Source organism: Drosophila biarmipes, chromosome 3R, assembly GCF_025231255.1.
Source record: "Drosophila biarmipes strain raj3 chromosome 3R, RU_DBia_V1.1, whole genome shotgun sequence".
Lineage (NCBI taxonomy): Eukaryota > Metazoa > Arthropoda > Insecta > Diptera > Drosophilidae > Drosophila > Drosophila biarmipes.
In genome coordinates, this window is record NC_066616.1 from 5,658,683 (window position 1) to 5,679,649 (window position 20,967).

Sequence of the window (20,967 nt, forward strand, 5' to 3'; positions counted from 1 at the left end):
AGGTGCGAATGGAACCGGAGCAAAATCACATCAAGGATTCCTTTAAATATATTTAACATATTGAAAAAATACAGAATCAGAGGTTCTTATTCGATATTTTAGTTTTAAAAAACGTAGCTTCCAATCAATTTTATACACTGAAGAAAGCTACAATAAATGTTTAGAAAACTATAATTAAAACTAAAATACTGAAAATAAATATGTGGTTAAATTTCTTTTACTAGAAAACTCTGAGTACTTGGTTCTTAAAACGCCTCAAAACAACTAAAATATAGGTTCCCACAACGAACTTATCATATCAGAAGCTAAAGGATGAATGAAACCCTTTAAAACTTAAAAAAATCGAGCCCTGTTACATAAGTATGGTAAGCACGACTCCTCTGAAACTTCCTTTCTCCACACCCATAAATTCTAATATCCTCACCTACATTTCTTAAACATACTCCATGGAGAGCCTCGTTCGGGTGGGAAGATATGGATCCTGATATATAGTTTCGGTGCATGAATATTTATAATGCAGCGGGTGGGCTTTCACTTCAGACCCGGTCAAAGGAACTCTCTTTTTAATGTATTCCCTCGCACGACTTTCATTTGTTTTCACTTTCGTTCCCATCATGGAAATGATCCAAACGGGCGGAAAACATCCTCCGCTCCACTCGGAGCTGACGGAGAAGTAAATGGAGCCCGCGGCGAAGATTTGTAGGGATTTGTGCCTTCTTTTCTTGGACTTTAGTGCAATTTCCTTGCACTTCCACAACCGATGGCTTTGAAGTGGGTCCGCTTTGTTTGTTTGTTATCTCGGAAAATTGAAGTGGCCTCTAGTGCCTATTGATGGTTTGCCATTTGATATTTGATTTTATTTGTACGCAATTTTTGTTAATTGAATTGGAAGCATTGACTTTCGAGTGCTTATGGGAGTTGTCAATTTCATTCGGGCCTTCTCAAAGAAATTCAATTATTATTGGATTTACACCTAAGACGTGTTTGTGCGACTTTGTTTGCCCTGCATTGATATTTGTAATTATTTTTGCAATTCATCAGGGCAAAGTGTTCTTGGCCTGCACTGTTTGTGTTTCCCCTGGCAGTGCGCACTCGAAATTTAATTAAAGTCTAAGCCCTGAGAGGGCAGACCTTTGTGTTAGCATTGCAAGCGCTTAAATAATAATTACGAGCAAATCAAGCAATAAAATCATATCTTAGAGCGGAAATCCTTATTTAATTTGGCCAGCTTTTATGGCTTCTGTCGAAATAACGTATCCAATTAACAGCGTGTTGATGGGTCCCCTTCCTGGTCTGGGGGCGGAATCCTTATGCCAGCTATGATTTCCTTGCCCTCGGCCAGACTGTAATGAACAGCTCGGAATAAATAAATATATAAATTCTTCAGGATTATAAATTTTATGCAGTTGTAAACAATTTCAGACATGCGACCGCAGGCCGGGTGGGTATCTCTATAGGGCCGAGGGTGGATGGACGGAGGGCTGGATTTCCCATGGAAAAGGAGGCGGATGTGCCACAGTTGCATAAAATTGCATACGGAAAACTGAACCACCACAACTTCTGGGCCAACGTCGATGGCTGCTACGTCGTTGTGGCTGCGGAAGAGCGGAGCAGCTGTGAGTGGGTGGTGGGGCAAGGGGGCAAGGGGCCAAGTGGGTGGCCCAGTGGGTGATCGGTGGGTGGCAGTAGGGCGCATGCATCCTTGGCGGACATTTCGGTTGCGAGGCACGTTTTAAAGGCTTGATTTATGCGCACTAACTTGGATTTTACAGCCCCTTCTCGCAGTGCCCTCCTCGCCACCGAACTCGTTTCATCTGCGGCGGCTGCCACTTTTCTCTGTGTGTTCCTTTATTTTTTGTGTCGCATGGAAAGGATTATTTAGAGTCAGCGGCGGCTTGCAAGCGTCTCAACGATAAGGACGCAGGACGCAGGATGAACGACAATGGCTAGGACGACGAGAGCTGGGATGGGGATGGAAATGGAAATGGGGGGCGATGGGAATGGGAATGGGGATGGCCGTCTGATGACGACAAAAGCGCAGCGATCATCACCGCAAGACAACTGTGAGAAATGAAAAATGGAAATGACGCTGTGTGAAAACGAGTTCTAGCCACAAAACAAACAAGTTCAAAACCAGATGTAATCGAAGTTTGCAGTTCCTAAAAATTATCTCGGAGATTAATAAAGCCACCTGTTACCTCATATATGTATGTATAACATTATAATGTTTACTATTTTCAAAGACGATAGATATGTGTCCCTGAATCTAGCTTGAATCCGTATCAAAAGCACTGACAAAAAATAATAAATTGAAGTACGTATTCAAAATAATATAAAAATAACTATTTTTTATTGATGACATTCAGCTAACCATATTTAACCCTTTCCCTTAGGATTTTTGACATATAATCGAAAGGTGTTTTTTGTTGTTCTGAAAACTTAGAACAGACAAATTTGACAACTTGGCGCAATATTGGTCAGTTAAGTCCACTGTGCAGCCTTAGACCGGCGCCTGGAAATGTGTGTGTACTGCTCCGTCGGTCTCCACCGTAAAGTATCAGCCACTTTCGCCGCAGATAAAGCTGTCCACCCGACCGAATGGCTAACCTAGATGGGTTCTTCCACGGCGCCGTCGCCGCAGCCAAGCAGCCACATTCCAAAATGCGGCTAAGGAGACATCATAAAGTGCACCTCGACGACAACAGCCACACAGCAACAGAGCGCAACGAGATTTGGGAGTAGGTGCGTTGCCCTTATAAATTTCGCCATTTAATGTGCACCTCCGCTGCATTCGCTTCGATAAATAATTCCGGAAACATTCCTTGGCCGCTGGCATCCGGAGAGTGTGTGTGGGAACCAAATGCCAAATGAACATCCGTTTTGCTCTGCTAGATTTCACCATTGTTGGCAGTAGTTTCAGCTGCTCTTGAGAGGATGAGCACGTTCCAGGAAAGGTGCTAACCAAATTCCGAACAGAGTCATAGATGCATAAAAATAGGTATCCACATGTAAGTACGACTTCCACTTGGAAAATAGTATTCCATTGGCCGATTTTCCGGACTTGCACTAGAAAAGTAACAGTTTAAGTCACATGGAATTAAGATTGTAAACGTCCTTAAAAACGCACAAAACGTTCATTGAACAACACAACTTTGATTTAGTTTAAATTATTTTGACTAGGAAGGCTCGAAGAAAACAAAAAATTAGACTAAACGTAATAGGTACATATAAACCAAAGTAAAAAAACTTAAAAGTTCGGCAAACTATTTCGGATAATATTGTATTACAACAAGTAAAATTTTTCAATTCGTGAAAATGTCGATAATTCATTAGGTTTTACCCAGCCTCAAATAAACAATAATACGCTACAAATCTATTTATAAATTCCTATAATATTTTTAGCACTGCAAAATGTGCCATAAAAGATACAATATTTTTTGCCACTGCTCCCAAGGCTGACAATCTATGTTAAATTCCTAAATATCTACAGAATAAGTTGTAAGTGTTTTGTCCTTACACTCGTCTTCTCCATTCCTTCTGTGGAATTTATGGCAAAACTAACAAACTGAAATAGCTCAAAGCCCAGATGAACCTGTCCAGCTCTCGCTGGCCAAAAGGGAAATTTCGCTCTCGGAAAACGCCCCAGGGCATTTTGCCGCAGCTCCTTACTTGGACACTTCCTCTGCGCAAAATATGAAAATTAATTAAAACTTTGGCAAGACACGCACACGGCGGAAAAAAGAGGAAAACGAAACAAACAAACAAACAGACAAAGCTAAAGGACACAAGCGGAGTCGGGGAAAAACTGGGGAAAATTATGATGACCATGATGAAGCCAAAGGTGAGGAAGAGGGCGGGGCGCGGCGGCTTCAGGACGAAGGACTCAGGATTCAGGAGCTTGCCATTGGGGTCAGCGCGTGCGGCAGACGTTGCTGCTATTAATCCATCCACACTCAAACACACGCACAGGGATGCCAGGACAGACACAAGTTCATAACGCGAATATAAAAACGCTGCAGGATATCGCTACAACAGACAATTTCCGGGCAACTTAAACTTGAAGACGTCCCCCAGATCCTCAGCCCACGCATCCGGTTTTGTTGGCCAAGTTTCTGCCCCGCTGAACTTCAATGCTTTTGGCCAGGGCCGGGAATAGTCAGAATCAGCTCCAAAAGCAGCAGCCGCCTATATAGTATATGGCCACCAGGTCCACCTCTCCGCCCGTCGCTCCCAATGGACGCCGATGAAGTCTCGGCCGAGTTGCGTGCACCGAAAAAAAGAAAAATGGAAAAATTAAATTATTAAAACATCACCGGATGTCCACTGAGTAAGGAAGCAGACGGCCCAAAGGAATCTGTCGCAGCTGTTAACGAAGATGTCCACCGGGATGGCCTCCCGAGTGGTCAAACTCGCCGGGATAGTCGCTGGGAAAGTAGAACCAGGGAAATCGCAAGCCAGGCTTAATTTCCGGCTTTAAGATTATGATGGAACAATCGACTAGAGATCCGGTGGGGATCCGAATATTGATAAGCAAGTTAGCTAGATGATCAAGATTAAGTCCTGGTGAAAGAAAGGCCAACACTCTTAAAAGAGGCATCGTTCTACTCTCGTTTCGATTATTTTTTTCATCACTCATCCACTTGTCCAGATTATGAAGTGACCTCCACACTCGTTTAACAATTGATAAGCAAACTTTGGTTTAATTATTCTGTGATTATTTGTTGATGGAATACAACAAAGGTCGTTGCCATTTTATACATGGCTCAGTTCTAGGCGAATTAATATTTTCCACGCTCAAGTATCTCAAATGTGAAGTATGCTTCAAGTTGTATTCCCATTTACCAGCTCAGAGGATAATTTGCATAACCGATGCCGACTGAAGTATTTAAATAATTCATATGCCCCTGCAACATTGATAGCCTGGCAATAATAAATACGCAAAATGGGCAAACAGTTTGAGGACAGAAAAAGGAGCAACCGCAACGACTTTTCAGTGGCAACAGATTGTTCGGGCGTTAAATGCATCTTCAACGTATATTCAGGTATGAGGTCAGATATGCCTGGCAAATATGCTGCACCAAATATGTACCTCGAGTGGGAATATATGCCATGTCCCAGCTCGGAGGTCGCTGAGAAAACACAGATGGCACCTGCACTTAGCCCGGCAACCATTTCTCAGGGATTACGCCGTCTGCACCTGGCACCTGCACAGTGTTACAGTATTACAAAAATAGATTATAGATATTGAGCCTACATTGATATCTAACATTTAGCTAAGTTTAACAATTACCATGTTTTTCAACCGACATGGAGGACATATTAACTATTAATATACAAAAAAGACCATCTTAGAGATCCTATAGATGGGTTTCCCTTACTGTTACAGCCAGTTTGTATATATTGACAACAGTTCATAATACAGTCATATTTTAAAAATGGTTTTATATACATTAAACTAGGAATAATATTAAAAATAAAGGCTTGAGAAATGAATTTTTAACTATTTCCGAAATATACATTATGTACCTACCAACTTTGTTAAGCAGTTTCTTGAAATGTTGGGATAAAGAATATTTCTAAAAATAATTTAAGGATATTTACTATAAATACGTTTCCCTGAACCAAAAGAACCAAGCTCAGTCGTAAACAAACTTGTTTATTATAGATTTCCTTTATTTGCAATCCACCACCCTAGTTACCCAAAAAGTATGCTACGAAAAAGCAACATTCGTCGATGTTATCTACTAAAAGTGGCTTATGCTTTGTTTGCGTCACAAACCCACCCGCACAGAGGCACAGAAACCACATTCAGAAATTCCTTCCAAGCACATTTCGAAGCTATTCTTCGAAAGTTATGTAAACTTTATTGCGGAAGACAAGGGCCAGGCCGAAGAAGAGAAAAGGAGCAGAAGAAGTCTGGCCAAGTGAACAGGTAACTATTAAATAGCCTGTCATCCCACACATACGACATGACATAGTTGTATGCATAAGCGGCTGGACAAGGGCGGTGCGAGAGTGTGTGTGGTATCCTTTCAGTGGGGCAGGAGTGCAATAAAGAAATGACAACAGCAGTAGAACAGTAAAAGCTCTTTGTATGCAAATGCAACTCATGTTGGATCTGGATCCACTTACAACTGCCCCTGCACCGCTGCACCACTGCCCCACCTGTGCCGCTCCGCCTTCTGCCACCCCTTCGATGCAGTTCTATGCTGATTTTTCCCTCCACTCGAGCACTCGAAAAGGCGAGCCAGACCACTTCAGCTGGATGACCACAGAAATCAAATGAAATCTTCTTTATGTTTTGCCCGAGGCCTACGGTAAGTGCTCTCCTGGCCCAGGACGCTGTATGTTGCTGTTGTTTGCTTGTTGATTTTCACAATTTATTGTTATTTGCTTTATTTATAGTTTCCTTCAATATTCCCGCTTAAAAGGCAATGTGCCGCGAAAAATACAATGAAATATAAGCAAAGTTTGGCTCAAAACAAAAAGTTAACGACGGCTTAAAAAGGGGAGGAATAGGAAGCTTCTTTAAAAGGGGTATGCCTTTAAAATGGGTGGATTCGTTTTACGCCAGCTTGGTTTGGAAATACAATACAATAAACGTTTTAAGGAAATATATTTGCATTATGACTTAATAGAACTAATATTTCCGTTTTTAACTCTTTACTTCATAACAATGATTAAATAAGCATACTTTTACAAATTAAATTATGAATTAAATGCTATAAATGTTAGTATTAAACAAACCCAAAATAATTAGTATTGACATTTAAATGGATGGTCATATTTTAACCATATAAGGCATTATGATAATCGAAATATAATTACATGCCAACTCTTAACTTTCTAGCTTCAATAGTGTTCGAGATATCAGCGTTCATGTGGACGGACGGACAGACAAACGGACATGGCTAGTGTTTCCTTATCAAGAATATATATACTTTAAAGGGTCGGAAATGCTTCCCTCTACCTTTAACACACTTTCTGACGAATATAGTATACCCTTTTACATTACGATTAACGGGTAAAAAACGTACGGGTACATTTTAAGTTTATCATTATGAGTTGCTATTTCTTCATAACTATTATTTAATAGCAAGATAACATCAAAACATAAAGCACAATTCTAAACTCCCGGAACATAGAAAGAGAGCAAAAGTATGGCTGACCCCAATTTTGCTGAATTTCATACACACGATCATCATATCTAAATCATATTTTCACTGTGCAGTATTTCGATAGCCAAACAGGAAGACGAAAACAGGATATGGAGGTGTCGGATCTGGCCTTAGCGATTTCTCGGCAGTCTTAAGAAGCATTCCAACCGTTCCACCTGCCTTTTGGTAACACGGACTTAGACTCTCACATAACCGCACACGCGTTAACCGGGTCCTGGCACTTGGCCGCTCTTCATGGCTGATTTATGCGGTGCGAGTGCAGCGGCAGCCGAAAGTGCTGCTTGCCTCGAGGTACGAGGATGCTCTCTAAAGTGGCTGGCCACGCCCCTTTTTGGGGGCCGGTGCCCAGCCTAAGTGGTTTATACTCGGCGAGATTTTAGCCGAAATACCTATAAATTTTAACTCGTTCGTTGTCTAAGTGGGCAAATACAAGTTGCCGCATTCCCATTCTCATCCGCATCTGCAGCCACATCCACATCCACATCGACATTCGGCATTTTTGCCAACATCCTTCTTCTCCGCCTTTTGCTACAACTTGCAGCACTTGTGAAAAGTTTGCGAAATTGTTGTCTAAAAAGTTTCTCCTGCGGTTTCATGTTTTTTTGGGGCTTGCGTTAAGCTTAACGCACAAATTATTTGCCCAAGTTGGCCTTGCTGCACTTTTGGCCGAGGGAAATGGCGAAGAAAAGAAAATGTTAAAGGCCCAAGGTGTGCTAAAATATTTAGAGCCAAGCCACCTTAAAAACAAACCTTTCAAATGAATTGGGAATTGTGTTAAACCAAAAAGGCAGATTTAATTTATGCGCCATCAAAAAGGCAGCCGCCGTCCCGGGTCCTTCAACCACAGTGGTCGAGGACTCAAAAGGAGTACTGGAAAAAATCTGGCCACATAATCCCTTGTAATTATGCCCAAATCGCTTAATTTTGCAAATCCACCGCGATAATTAACTAAAAGTGTCATTAAGTTTTAAGCAGAAATAAGCAACAATGTGCGACTCGAGTTGGGACTCGAACTCTGTGAAGGAGGGACTCGATGGCGGTGGTGCTGGGGATGATAATATGGACGGCGATGGCGACTTTGTCAACAATAACAAGCGACGTAATTACGAAGGATCCAAGACTGGACCCAAAGCCGCCACAGAAACAAAAGCAAGCGACAGGGAGCGAAAGAGAATTTAAGCAAAACATAAAGAGGATGCGGCCAAAGCCTCGAACAATGGAGACTGGCGACTGGGGACGCCGAAAGGGGACACCTAAGAAGGTTAAAGCGAAGCGGATCGACCAGGGGATACCTGATATATATATATATCACCAAAAACTAGTCATTTCTACTTGATTTTTGTAGTCTGGAGGACCAAAGACCAGGGTTAAATTATTTGGATAAAGAGAATATATTTTAAAAAGTATAATTATTATCACAACTTTCAACCAGAACTCTTCTATTGGTAATTCAAAAGTTTCAGCTACTCTGAACTTATAGTCGAGTTTATTTTATCGGAGGATCGATTTTTTTTAAAACCTGTAGTAGAGCTTCTTTAAAAATAAACTATGAATGTTTCACAGAAGACCCTGCCTTATTTGAACTCATCAATCTAGCAATGGTGTGATAATTCTCAAAATATTTACCACAACAAAATAAGCATTAAGAACGTATATACACTAATTCATATATTGCTTCGCCTTTAATTGAACGCATTTTATGTCGTGCATCATATAACCATTACTCCACTAAGGACCCTGGAATGCATTTAACGCTCTTCTTTGATACGCACCGCACTGGTACACCCCTTAGTGATGCAATTACCCTGGAAAAACGGAGGGCGGGACGGGCCGACTTACACTAAACATCCATTTGGGTATTAGCCGGCGAGGCGGAAGCCGCACAAAGCGTGCCACCATTTGCGCCCAGCTGGGATGCACAGCCGCGTATCCGCAGGATGCAGGACTCTGAGGACCCGACGGACTCGTAGGACTGGCAGTGCAGGAGGAGCGGTGACCACGCTAAGTGCAGGTTTACACAGGCCAATGATTGTGCGCTGGGCGATTGCGTCGGCGATCCTTATTACAGACCGCGCTAATTCCCATTTGAGATTGTCGCCCCTGCTCGACGACCTCGTCTTCGCCACGTCCTCATCCTGCGGGCTGGAAAAGCGCATCGGAAAAAGGGACACGGGACCTCTCCATTCCCAGGAGCCGAGTGAAACAACAGCGGAAGCTGAGAACAGCTAAACACGGAAGCAAAGTGAGTTGGTGAAAAAATAGCTGGAATTGCCGTCTTTGTTTGTCGTCCTGCCGGATTTCTCCAGCGGGTGTGGAGAGAGTGGGGAACGGCGGATACAAACATGGGAAGCAATCAACTGAATTTTACAGTGCATTGGAAGACACACTACCCGAGGCACGTATCATTGACCCAGAGCATGGCACAGGATAATAAATAAAGTCAGCAGATGTTTGCCACGGAAAAGGTGTGGGGAAAATAGTAAGGGCATCTAGAGGAGATAGAAACTTCAAAAAGCGCCAGTTGATTTCTGGTATATATGATTTTTAACTATACCTTTGACTTTGAAAAGACAAAAACTATTATATAACTTGCAATATCAGCAGAGCACGCTTGGGCAGGTATCTTTTCACTGATCTTTTTCTGGATCCATAAATTAAAACATAGACTGCCTTTTTAGGATTTATGTAAATAAATGCTGTCCTTGAATTTGTTTATACCCTAGTTATATATAATATATCTTAAATGAAATCAAATCCCACCCAATAGATTAATGCCCCTGGCGAGAAAAGCAAAATATAGCGTATGTAATAGCTGCCTTGCTCGGAATATAAAACCCCCATTTAGTGAAACATTTACGATTCTTCCCTCTCTGAAGGCCCAGCTTGCCCCATTGCCAAGGATACTTTGCAGCACTTTCGGGACAGCTTAGGGAAGCCATTAAACTTACTTAAAGCATTTTGAAAAGCTAACAAACGTCAACGTCAGTCGCAGCCCTCGAGCTGCAAGTCCGAGACCAAATCCAAGAATCCCAGTCCGAGTCGGAGTGTCGGGCGGGGCGGAAGTGGCAGTGCAGTGCGGAGCAGAAGGACTGTAAATAAGTAACAAGGATATCCAATTATTCCTTCACCACAGCCCAACGGCTGGCAAAGCGGCTGGAGCGGAGGGCAGAGGACTGAGCCTGGTACGTACATAAGTACGTAAATGCCCGGGTCTTCAACGAGGAGCAACGATTAAAACGCTGGGGTCCTGGCCCACAGGCTTTCATAAATTTGCACATAATAAAACCAAATCTTTGCCTAAACTTGGCCTATTAATGTTGGTACACCGCACGCACACACCCGCACCGCACAACCACACACATGTCGGTCTGCTCTGCGACAGACAGAAAAAGGACACTGCCACAGACAGACAAAGTTTATATTCAATTCCCAGGCCAAAATGCGAAAATGCCTAGAAATCCATTTACGTAAATTCTCTATTTAGCATGCATTCGGGGCACTTTCATTGTTTTTTATACTCTCTGTTCCCAACCTCCAGGCTCCGCTCTTGCCCCTCTGTCATCAAATTTCAAAGCTAAGCTGTAGTTTATTTTGATGGGTTTTCGCTCTGGCACCCGACTTGCTCCTTTTGCTGACCCATTTGTGTGTCCTGCGGCACTGTCTTTGGTTACAGCCCCATCGCTTCCTTTTTTGTTTTTGCAAGTCGAATATTATCGAATTTCGATTGTCTTGGGGCCCCGAGCCCCCAGTAAAGAGGGAAAACATGAAATTATGCGCATTGAGTTGTCGGCCAGACCCAGAACAAAGATGATGCCCGGATATATAGCCATATCTATGTATAAATAGAGCTGCTTGGGTGGGGCTAGCAGATTTGTTTATGGCTCTGCATAAAAACAAAACCCAAACACGGGCCCCCAGCTCAATAGTTTGTGGTCCTGGGTACACACCGCATCAATATTGAGGAAGGTAACGGATTTCCGGAAATTTATTTTCGGAGGATTAAAGTTTTACTGGCATTTGCAAGTTGAGTCCACAGCGAAGTGCTTCCTCCATTGGCTTTCGGTCACTACTTGACTTCTTGTCCCGGAGTTTGGCAACAACTTGAAGTCGGCTTAAAACTTGCGAGCTGGCTCACACACACATTTATGGATGAGTCCTCCTACTGTGTGTGCGGGTGTTTGCCACTGTAACTATGTCATTGCGGTTTCCTTAATTCATTTTGTTTGTAGGCGGCGCGACATTGTCACTGTCATCGTCGTCGTCATCGTCGTCGTCATTGTCAGTGCAAACCGCAGTCCGCAGAGTGCAGAAGCACAGGCGGCGAAAGAGACGGGAGCACTGTCGGCGAAAGAGAGAGCCATATAGGCAGAGAACAAGGCACTTCAAAAAATTTTAAATACAAAAACTCCTATTCACCAGTTTAAAATTCTTGAATAAGATCAACATAAAAAAAGTCTATAAAAAGGCTACCGGAAAGTACTTACTTAAAGTAAATTTAGAAACAAAAATTAGATAATATACTCTCCAATAAGTATTTTCCACTAATATTTAGTAATTTATAAATTATTTGCAGTTCACAAAGTGATGAGCCAGACGAGAAGCCTTCTCCAGCTGTTGTTCTCGGCGTTGTTTTTAGTTGAATGGCAGCGCTAAGCGGATTAACGCTGTTATTTTAAGTTCAACAAACGAAACGAAGAATAAATTAATGAGTTTTCACTGTGGTCGAGCAGACGGCATTCGGCCCACCAAATGGGTTTAACAGCAGAAAGCCAAAGCCCAAATGCACACACAGAAGCCCGGGACTTCCACCCCTTCCGAAATGTGGTTCGTGGACCAAGTCCCGGCCATTAAGCGCACTCCCCAAAAACTGTAATCTGTTTCGTGTTGCCCTTTGTTTGATATACACTAGGCAAGGGGCTAACAGATTGGAAAAAACAAGTGGTTTACATTTGAAAGAAGATGTTTTTAACAAATGCCTTTAAAATGTTTAATTTTTAAAAAATAGAAAAAGGAAAACAGTGTTTTTGAGCTTAAGCAAATATTAACTGTAACAAACAAAAATTTCAAAATAGACTTTTACTTAATCGACAATTATACTTAGGGCTAGCATAACGTCTTCTAAATAAATGAGGAATGATTTTGGGTTACCTGTATCAAATAACTTTTAGAGACTATACAAGTAGAACAGCATAAAGTATTGAATTATGATGCAAGTTCAAATCCTTGCACCTCATTTATCATCATCACTCAATTGAAAATATCTAGAAATATTTTTTAAAAGTTGTCAGTTTTTAAGTAAGGGTAGGCCAAAATTAGTTCTCCAAAATATCACCAGATCCTCTTGTCTGCCCTTACATGTTTTTTATGCGTCCTTGCATTCCTTTTGTATTTGTAATTGTTATAGTTTTCGCATTGATTGTGCAGATGTGGGCGTGTGCGTGGAAATGCGCCGGACACTGAAATTGTAATTAGTTCACAATTTATGTGGACCCACTTCCGCATTTTTCCGCCGAGGATCACGTCCGCATACGAAGCTTTATTTTTTATGTTCCGTTGCCGACCACGTCCTGGCAATTATTGGTATGTATGAGATTCTTTTTGTTTTCACTTTTTCCATTGTTTGCTCCCTTTTTTATGAAAATTCTATGAATTTTCAATCCCAAATCGGATTATGGCATTAGCCGGACTCTGTGCGCTGCGAGCCGGCGCGTATAAAACAGCAATTTCAAGTGCCAGGAAAAAAGGAAACTTTGGGGGCTGAAGGTCGAGTCGGGACCGTAAAAATGTGCTGGTCATGCTGTGAACACAACATCCGCCCACAATTTGAAGTTTTATCATAATGATATGCAACTTAGCCGCCAATGTCGGGATCCACAAAACCGGGAAAAAGGGCCAAGGGTTGCAAAATTGAGCTGCGTTGCAATTAAGCAGTTTCCGACAAATTGCCATCCAATATTTCTGGTCAGGACAAGAAGGTCCGCCCACGAAGTCGCCTCCCCCACCCGCGCCATCCTGCCAGGATGCATCCGCCAGCTCATCCGCTCCGAGCTTTGACGAGCACAGCCAAGCGGATAATGGAAAGCTCTCAAAAGTCCTCCGCCTTTGACGGCTCCCGACTTTCAGCTGCACTCAGCTGGTGGGTCTACTTAGCCGCCCTAAGTTGCTCCGACATTTTTGTATCGCATTGCAAAATTCGCCACGAAATTGCGGGTAATTAGCCAAAGTTCTGAGCTCTGGTAATTGATTCTCCGAAGTTGTGCCGGTTACTCAATGAAACTGATAATTAGGAGATTGAATGTACTGATTTTAGCTTGGAGCCACGGGGAAGACAGTTCGTGTAACAATGCGTTTGCTTCATTGGCAGTCAGGTAAAAGGGTTTCAGGGTTTGGTGAATATTCAGGTTGTAAAAATAAGAAGATGAACATTTAAAGAAGTATTACTTCTAAGATAACATATGTTATATTTAAATTAAATACGAACTTTTTCATTTTACCTTTAGAAGTGAAGTGCTCCCAACTTAATGAAGTTTTGCCTAAAAAACAGAGTGCAAGCACACACTTTTTTGTACCTCCATCTTGGGATACAATTGACAAACGCTTTTGCCTTTTAACCGGGTTTGTTTGTGTTTCCCTTCCCAATTTGCCACAAAGTAGTTGCCACCCGGAAGGAGAAGAGGAAGGGGTCACAGGGCGAATAAGGGGCGGAGATGAAATTTACTTTAACGAACTCAAATTCCATGAAGCTTTTGAGTTGGCCAGAAATTAACTCACTCGCTTACACTGTCCCACAGAGAGTCAAAGCCAAAAGCCGGTGCAGAAATGCAACAAAAAATACTTGGCTTTGATTCCTTGGCCTCCTGTCTCCGGCCCTTCGCTTCGGCTCGTTCTCCTTGTGTTTTATCTTCCCGGCTCCTCTATGGCATTCATTATGCCAGGACCGCCCTCGTCCTGCGTCCCGAGTCCTGCACCTAGTGGCCCCTCGATTCGCCTTCATTTATCACAGTTTGTGCGCATTTGTCGACTCCCCTTATCCCGAGTGGGTGGCCTAACTTCCGCCGCCGCTTTGACAGCCCCGAGATCCCCAGGGAAAACCCCGAGAGCCCCGGGAACCCCGAGACAAAAACGAGAATTTCTCCGGGAGAGATTGGCTGTGAGTGAGGCAAGTTGTCAAAGGGAACGCTTGGCGGAAAAATGTCTTTTAATTAGTGTTTAATTGAATTGCAAACTGGAATTTTAATCGAAAATTGCAGCGGGTCGACTTTTCCGCCCCGTTTGGCTTCAAAGTTTGCATTGTCCACTGAGCTAAATGGTCTGTTTGCTTTGCCAACTCGGCTTGGCCATTGATAGCCCAAAAGTCACTTGTCGCCATCGCCGAAGATTGTCAATGGACTGCGGTTGGATTTCGTGGGAGATGCAATTAGGGACTTGTAGCTCTTGCGAGTGGACCAGAGTTTAATGCTGAGTTTAGGTAACTGCAGTTGGGTTAAAGTGTTAAGTCATTTAAGTATATATATTCATATATGAAGTGTATAACCCAAACGCACTGTTTATATTTTGTTAGATAAGAATAGATATATATATATATTAACGTATTAGTAAATGTAGATTCATTGGAGTTGCGGGGTTGGAATATTTACAAAACAAAGATCGTGGTTTCAACAATCTAAACAAAACCCTATTTAAAAGTACCATAGTTAAAGGGCAAGTTAAATGTAAAAAATAACTAGGCGTTATCCTATTTATACTAATTATTTAATGGTAATCCCATAGATAATGACTCAAGAAACCCTTACAAATAAATGATGAAAGATCTTTAACAGCATAGGTATGCGACTCAAAAGCTCCGCACTGCGTCCACTCCATTGCTCATCTGTCCTTTAAATTGCAGAGTAAATTGCTGGGCACCACACGACCGCCTGAGTTAATTGATTATAATTACATACATGTCCTAATGCAATTCATCAAACGCGCATTGTCCCCGGATCTCCAGGCCGCCGTGCCCGGGCCTCGATTCCCGTTTCTCCGGCGGGGCTGGTCTCCGGAGCTCAGTTCTGCGGCTCTCCGGTGCTCTGGGCCTCCGGCAGAACGCCCTGCACGCCTTTGACGACAATAATGAGCATAATGATGCTGCCGGGGCTGCAGGCCATGCGGATGCTGCTGTTAATGCCACAATAAAGACCGCAGCATGGATGCGATGGCCCGAGGAGCGCTAGCTCGGCTCCGGCTCACGTACAAATTGCATGATTACTATCAGGGATAATTAATGTTGATGCCAGCGAGACTCAAACATGTTGGCCGACGCCCGACGGCGGGCTGACGGTTCAACAAAAGGCCAACTCTGCCAGCGAGTTCTGGCCAACTGAAGTCCTTGGGCCACATGCTGGCTTAGACCGTTGATATGGGGTTTCGAGTCTGGAAGTTGTCAGCTGCAGCCAGCCGAGTCGATCGAGTTAACCCGCCTTCGTGGTTTAAATTAAACTAAAACTTGAAACTTTAAGTCGATGTCGGGAGCAGACTTTTGGGTTTTGGTGGGAGAGTAAATGGATGGAAAATAAGCCGCCCGCTGGCAGCAATTAATGTAAATCAATTCGCATCACATAATGCCACTGCATAAATGCCAAATCATGGCAAATACGTGAGCATTCAGTGGCTTAGCCATGTCCCAAATACTTGCAAATGCCAATTGAATCGGGCAAATTAACAGGTGCGGTGGCGCGGGGAATCGAGAGGGCCGCCACACACAATTCTCAAATTGTTTGGCTTGAACGCCGCACAAAACCGTACGTAACGTAATCAAACGTATTGAAGTTAATGAGCTACTTAACCGACTTCCCACTTCCGACCTGGAACTGAGTCCGATCCACATAGGAATGTGCGGCTGCGGCGAATCATATAATTATGGGATGCCGTGAATCAGGTCGAGCACCCTAGTCGACCACAAATGCCCGCAGCAAAGGTGAGCTTAGGCCACTTCTAACCAGAGCATGCGTTATGGCCTTTATTCATCCTTAAAGTCGCTTGCTGCCGGTCGAAAACCACGCATTTTACATGAATATTTCATAAGTCAATAATACAGTAATCATAGCCATTAATAATTTGAAATTACTTATTTTATGTCTATAGAAAGGGAGACACAGGGACCCTGATATAGAATAATGTTCGAAGATCGTTTGAAAAGAAATTATGTGCCAATGCCCACATTATGAAGACTTAGTTTTTTTTCTATCAAAATTATACCTTCCCTCACTTTGCAATTTCAAGAATGAAAAATTGTAAGTAAAAAGAAATCAAATAATAAGTTAAGTTATTTTTAATATAATGCTTAATTTTGGTTCATTTGAAGGTTAATGCAATGGGCCATGAGATCCTGGTCTTCCTTCGACGGAAATAACCAGCCCAAGAACTCGACTAAAATTGGCTGCTGTTCGACGACAGTGGAGTAGTCCTCATATGAAATTACGCCGTCTTTGTCCAGGTCAAACTTCTTCATGAGAAACTCAGTCATGTCCTTAAATAACAAATATTTCAGTAAGTTTAATCGCATATGAGTTTCAAGGAGTGCTCACCGCCTTAAGTTCGTTAAGCTCGTCTTCGTCTTCACCGTAAAAGAATTTTTCACAGGCTGTACCAACTTGCTCTCGATCAATAACCCCAGTTCCCTTTGTGTCATAGACCTATAAAAAATGTTGAAGGTGGTACCTATGCAAATGTAGGTAAGACCCCCTATACTGACCTCGAAGGCGAATTTCATGCGCACATGGATGTCCTTGGTTGTGTAGAGATCGAAGAGATGGATCCAAGCCTGGGGACTCACGTACTTTGTGTCCTTTGTGATGGCCAGCAGAGTGCGCTCTATTACCTGGACGTTGGCCACGTTAAACAGCACCAAGAAGATCTGGTAGAACTGCTTCTTGGTCATCTTCTTACACTGGGGCCCATTGGCCTTAGAGAACTTGTAATAAACGACAAGCAAACAGGTGATGTCAGTCTGAGACATCTCGGAAGTTGCGGCCAACTCCTTAATCAAACTCCCGTAAAGGGCCGCAAATCGGCTGTTCTCCATGTTATCTATGGTGGCGTCTAGATTTTCCATGACCGAATTCTCGATTTAAGTGATAATATTTTTATTTCCCGTTTTGCGCTTTTTTTGTCTGTAAATTTCGTTTGTTTTAATGTTTTTATGTGTTTCTTGTTTGAGATTTTTGTACTTTTGACCCTAGTTCATTTGTTTTTATCTTTATTATGAATGACAACTTTTTCAATGGCCTCCTATTTAAGCAAAACAAATATTACAAAATGTAAAGTACTTAATACTTCATTTAGTAATAACTGAATTTGAAATACTACTAAAACTTTAAAGTAATTAAGTGTGCAACTTACTAGCTAAAATACTTAATTTTTGTACACTGTAGCCGAAAGTTTAAAACTTAATGAACCGGGAGGTATCGCACGTAGTTGCTAGGACTTTCGGCCAAGCAAAAATATAGTTTTTATATTTGTAGCAGAGTAAAGCTGATATTGTGTTTGTTGAAAAGTATATAAATTTTTGATCAGAGCTACTAGCGAAGTTGATCTGGCCTTGTTCGTCTGAATGCCAACATCTTAAAAATTATAAAAAGAAGACTTGTACCTATCGGTTTACCTTAAATTTAAATTCAGAAACTATGGTTATGCCCAAAATGGACAGTGACACCTCCCTAAGACCATCTGGAACTGAAATTGGTTTGCAGCGCCAGTTTATTTCATCTAGATCGACTTGGACAGTAATCCAACTTAAGCCCTTCTCCTGTTACACACACATTAATTCTGTGGAAATATGGATATAAAAATGATCCAGAAAGCTTTTTAAGAAAAACCAGTTTATTACAATTCGGGGTTAGAATATTTAAGCATAGAGTCCATGTTAATAACATGAGCCATGAGATTCTTTTCTTCGTTCGACGGAAATAGCCAACCCAAGAACTCAACCAAAACGGGCTGCTGGGAGACAACTGAGGAGTAGTCCTCAAAGGAAATGACACCATCCTTGTCCACGTCAAACTTCTTCATGATAAACTCGGTCATGTCCTGAGCGAAGGGGGTTTTAGTAACATGGCAAATGAAAATCGCATCCTTAAAAGCTCACCGCCCGCAGTTCAATGAGTTCGTCCTCGTCGTCGCCTTCAATAAAGAATTTTTCGCACGCCACGCCCACCTGCTCACGATCGATAACTCCGGTGTTTTTGGTGTCATATACCTCAAAAATAATACAACTTATTGAAGTTTTTGAAATAGTCCCTAACAATAACACTCACTTCGAAGGCGAAACGCATGCGCCTCTCAAGGTCCTCCGTTGTGTAAAGCTCGAAGAGATCGACCCAGGCCTGGGGACTGACGAACTTCGTGTCCTTCGTGATGGCCAGGAGGCTGCGCTCGATGACCTGGACATTGGCCACGTTGAAGAGCACCAGGTAGATCTGGTAGAACTGGTGCTTCTTCATCTGCTTGGCTCCCGGTCCGTTGAACTTGACGAACTTGTAGTAGACGCACAGCAAACAGGTGATGTCCACAGTCGACATTTTCGAGTTGGCAGCTATCTCCTTGATCAGCCCTCCATAAAGTGCGGAGAAGCGACTGTTCTCGGTGCTGTTGATTGTGGAGTCTAGATTTTCCATGGTTCAGGTATTTCTATCTATAGATGACTTTCTGGTAATCTTCGGTTTTAATATGTTGGTTTACGCTCGACGTGTCCTAATGTTTTTGTGGTTTTGTCTGTTAAAGTTCAATGGCATATGTACCCTTGGCCTGCTTTAATTGAAATGGAAAACACTAAGGTTGCCTTTTATGGGAATTAAAATGTTTGCAATTCTTTTTCCGCACAATTTGTCTTGCTCAACAAATTTATGCCGTAAGACTCTTCCAAACACCGTGCTAAGAATGTATCAATCAAAACTCTATACCCAAATCCAGCCCAACTCTCCTGTAAATCCGCCAACACTTTGCGATGTCAACTTTGGAGGCATTAAGGAGCGTGAATCCCGGCCGCCTTCCTCTTTTTTGCAGGGCTCTTCCCTCTTATTTTATTGTTATTATGCCGTGTCGAGCGGTTCAGCCGCCTCCTCATTTCTTCGGTATTTTCCCGGGCGTGGCATGTGTGAGGGTGTGTGGGGGCACACAATTACACAACAAAGGGGGAGATCCCGAACATTTGTTACCCCAAACAAAATGGCTACACAGCCATTTCCGCCGAATTTCCACATGGAAGGCTTTACACCCATCTCAGCGCTTTTGTTTGGATTATTATATTCGCGTTTCTCATGCGCACAGCTTTCGGCTTTTGGCTCAGCCTTTGTGTGTTTCGGCCGGGCTTGCTTCAAATATTTATTCGAATGGGGGACAGATGTAGTCCATGTAGCGTGCCTGATGTATTTTTTATGTCGCGGCGTTGTTTTATTGCTTTTAAATTGCGCTCGTTACATTCCCTGCGAGTCTTCGGGCTGCTGCTCCGACTTACCCAATCTATTTGCGATTTGTCTTGCATAACCCACACACTTTAAGTAGGCCGGGTCCCCACACGTTAATCATTTTCATCACACACCCAAAGCATACTACCCACTGAACAACACTGAGTAAAAATATAAAAAATACCAAAAACAACGTTATTGTTCGTTAAAAAAGACAACCAAGCCACAATGAATCGCATCGACCTCACCCTGGACGACATGGCCAACACCAAGTTCCTAACGATATACAACAGCCTGATCAAGAGTTTCACCGCCTCCACGGACTTCTCCTCCAACGAGGTGGTCAGCCTGCTGATCGTGTTTTACAAGTACGCCCTCAACAACGGGTCCCGCACGATGTCCACCAACCAGCTCTACAACCTGTTCCTCGTCAGCTTTGGGATCTTCGACACAACCATCATCGACCGCGTTCTGATGAACATCACGCAGGACGGTCGCTCCGTTTCTCCGGAAGCCTGGATGCGACTGTTCTGCGTGTTCTTCACCGGAAGCCTGCAGGAGCGAATGAAGTTTGCATTTGAGGTGGGAATTGTCTGGGATAATTGGGGGTTCTTAACTGTTTTAGGGGTTTGATTATTTTTCTGTGTGCCTGGCATAGAAGGATTTCTAGTTTTCATAAATTTCTTCTTTTTCTAGTTAATGTTCATAGATTAGAATTTATTTATTATTATTTTTAAACTTTCTATATCTATAATTTTATTCTGGAATTAATTTTTAGTGCTGCTACCCCTTTTTTAATAACGAGAAGTTAATGTTACAATGTTTGTACTATGATTTAGTGAGGAATCTGCCATCTAATAAATTCGCATTCAACTATAGGTTTACACAAGTGCTGGTACGGTGGTTCTAAATCGCGAGGTGGTCGGCTTGGCCATCGAAAAATTCTTCTATGGCGATGACGATGACGAAGTTAACGAGCTCCGAGCCGTAAGTTTTAATACGAAAAAATACGCCCTAACTAAAGACATTTTCCAGGACATGTGTGAATTCTTGTTCGCCAAATTCGACACGGACAAGGACGGAGTTATAGCCTTCGAGGAGTATGCCGAGATTGTCCAAAATCAGCCTGGACTGCTCGAGTTCTTAGGAAAAATATTTCCCGATGACAAGGACAGATCGTTGGTGGCATACTGCCATAACATTGAGTCAATGTTCCCGCCAGAAGATGAATATTAAAAGATACGCTGTACTTTGTGGACAAAAAATCGTTGTGTTTTGCATAATTTTATACATTCACAACCTGCTGAGAGAGATTCCACAGAATAGCGCAAGTGTTGAAAATTGGC

The 20,967-nt window shown here is 42.6% G+C and overlaps 3 protein-coding genes across 3 annotated transcripts; 1 reads left to right on the plus strand and 2 right to left on the minus strand.

Annotated features, from left to right (window-relative positions):
- Positions 1-16,470: 16,470 nt before the first annotated feature.
- Positions 16,471-17,424, minus strand: LOC108027106 (calaxin). Its single transcript, XM_017098324.3, has 3 exons — positions 16,912-17,424; positions 16,745-16,852; positions 16,471-16,686 (listed from the first exon to the last, which is right to left on the minus strand). Exons 1-3 carry the CDS (start codon positions 17,269-17,271, stop codon positions 16,501-16,503), a joined length of 654 nt encoding a protein of 217 aa, XP_016953813.1. The 5' UTR covers positions 17,272-17,424; the 3' UTR covers positions 16,471-16,500.
- A 596-nt stretch (positions 17,425-18,020) lies between these two features.
- On the minus strand, positions 18,021-18,960 carry LOC108027082 (calaxin). The gene is made up of 3 exons (XM_017098296.3): positions 18,473-18,960; positions 18,304-18,414; positions 18,021-18,245 (listed from the first exon to the last, which is right to left on the minus strand). Exons 1-3 carry the CDS (start codon positions 18,830-18,832, stop codon positions 18,042-18,044), a joined length of 675 nt encoding a protein of 224 aa, XP_016953785.1. The 5' UTR covers positions 18,833-18,960; the 3' UTR covers positions 18,021-18,041.
- A 778-nt stretch (positions 18,961-19,738) lies between these two features.
- On the plus strand, positions 19,739-20,896 carry LOC108027083 (calaxin). Its single transcript, XM_017098298.2, has 3 exons — positions 19,739-20,203; positions 20,501-20,608; positions 20,657-20,896. The coding sequence occupies exons 1-3, from the start codon at positions 19,850-19,852 to the stop codon at positions 20,855-20,857; spliced, it is 663 nt and encodes a 220-aa protein (XP_016953787.1). The 5' UTR covers positions 19,739-19,849; the 3' UTR covers positions 20,858-20,896.
- Positions 20,897-20,967: the final 71 nt, after the last annotated feature.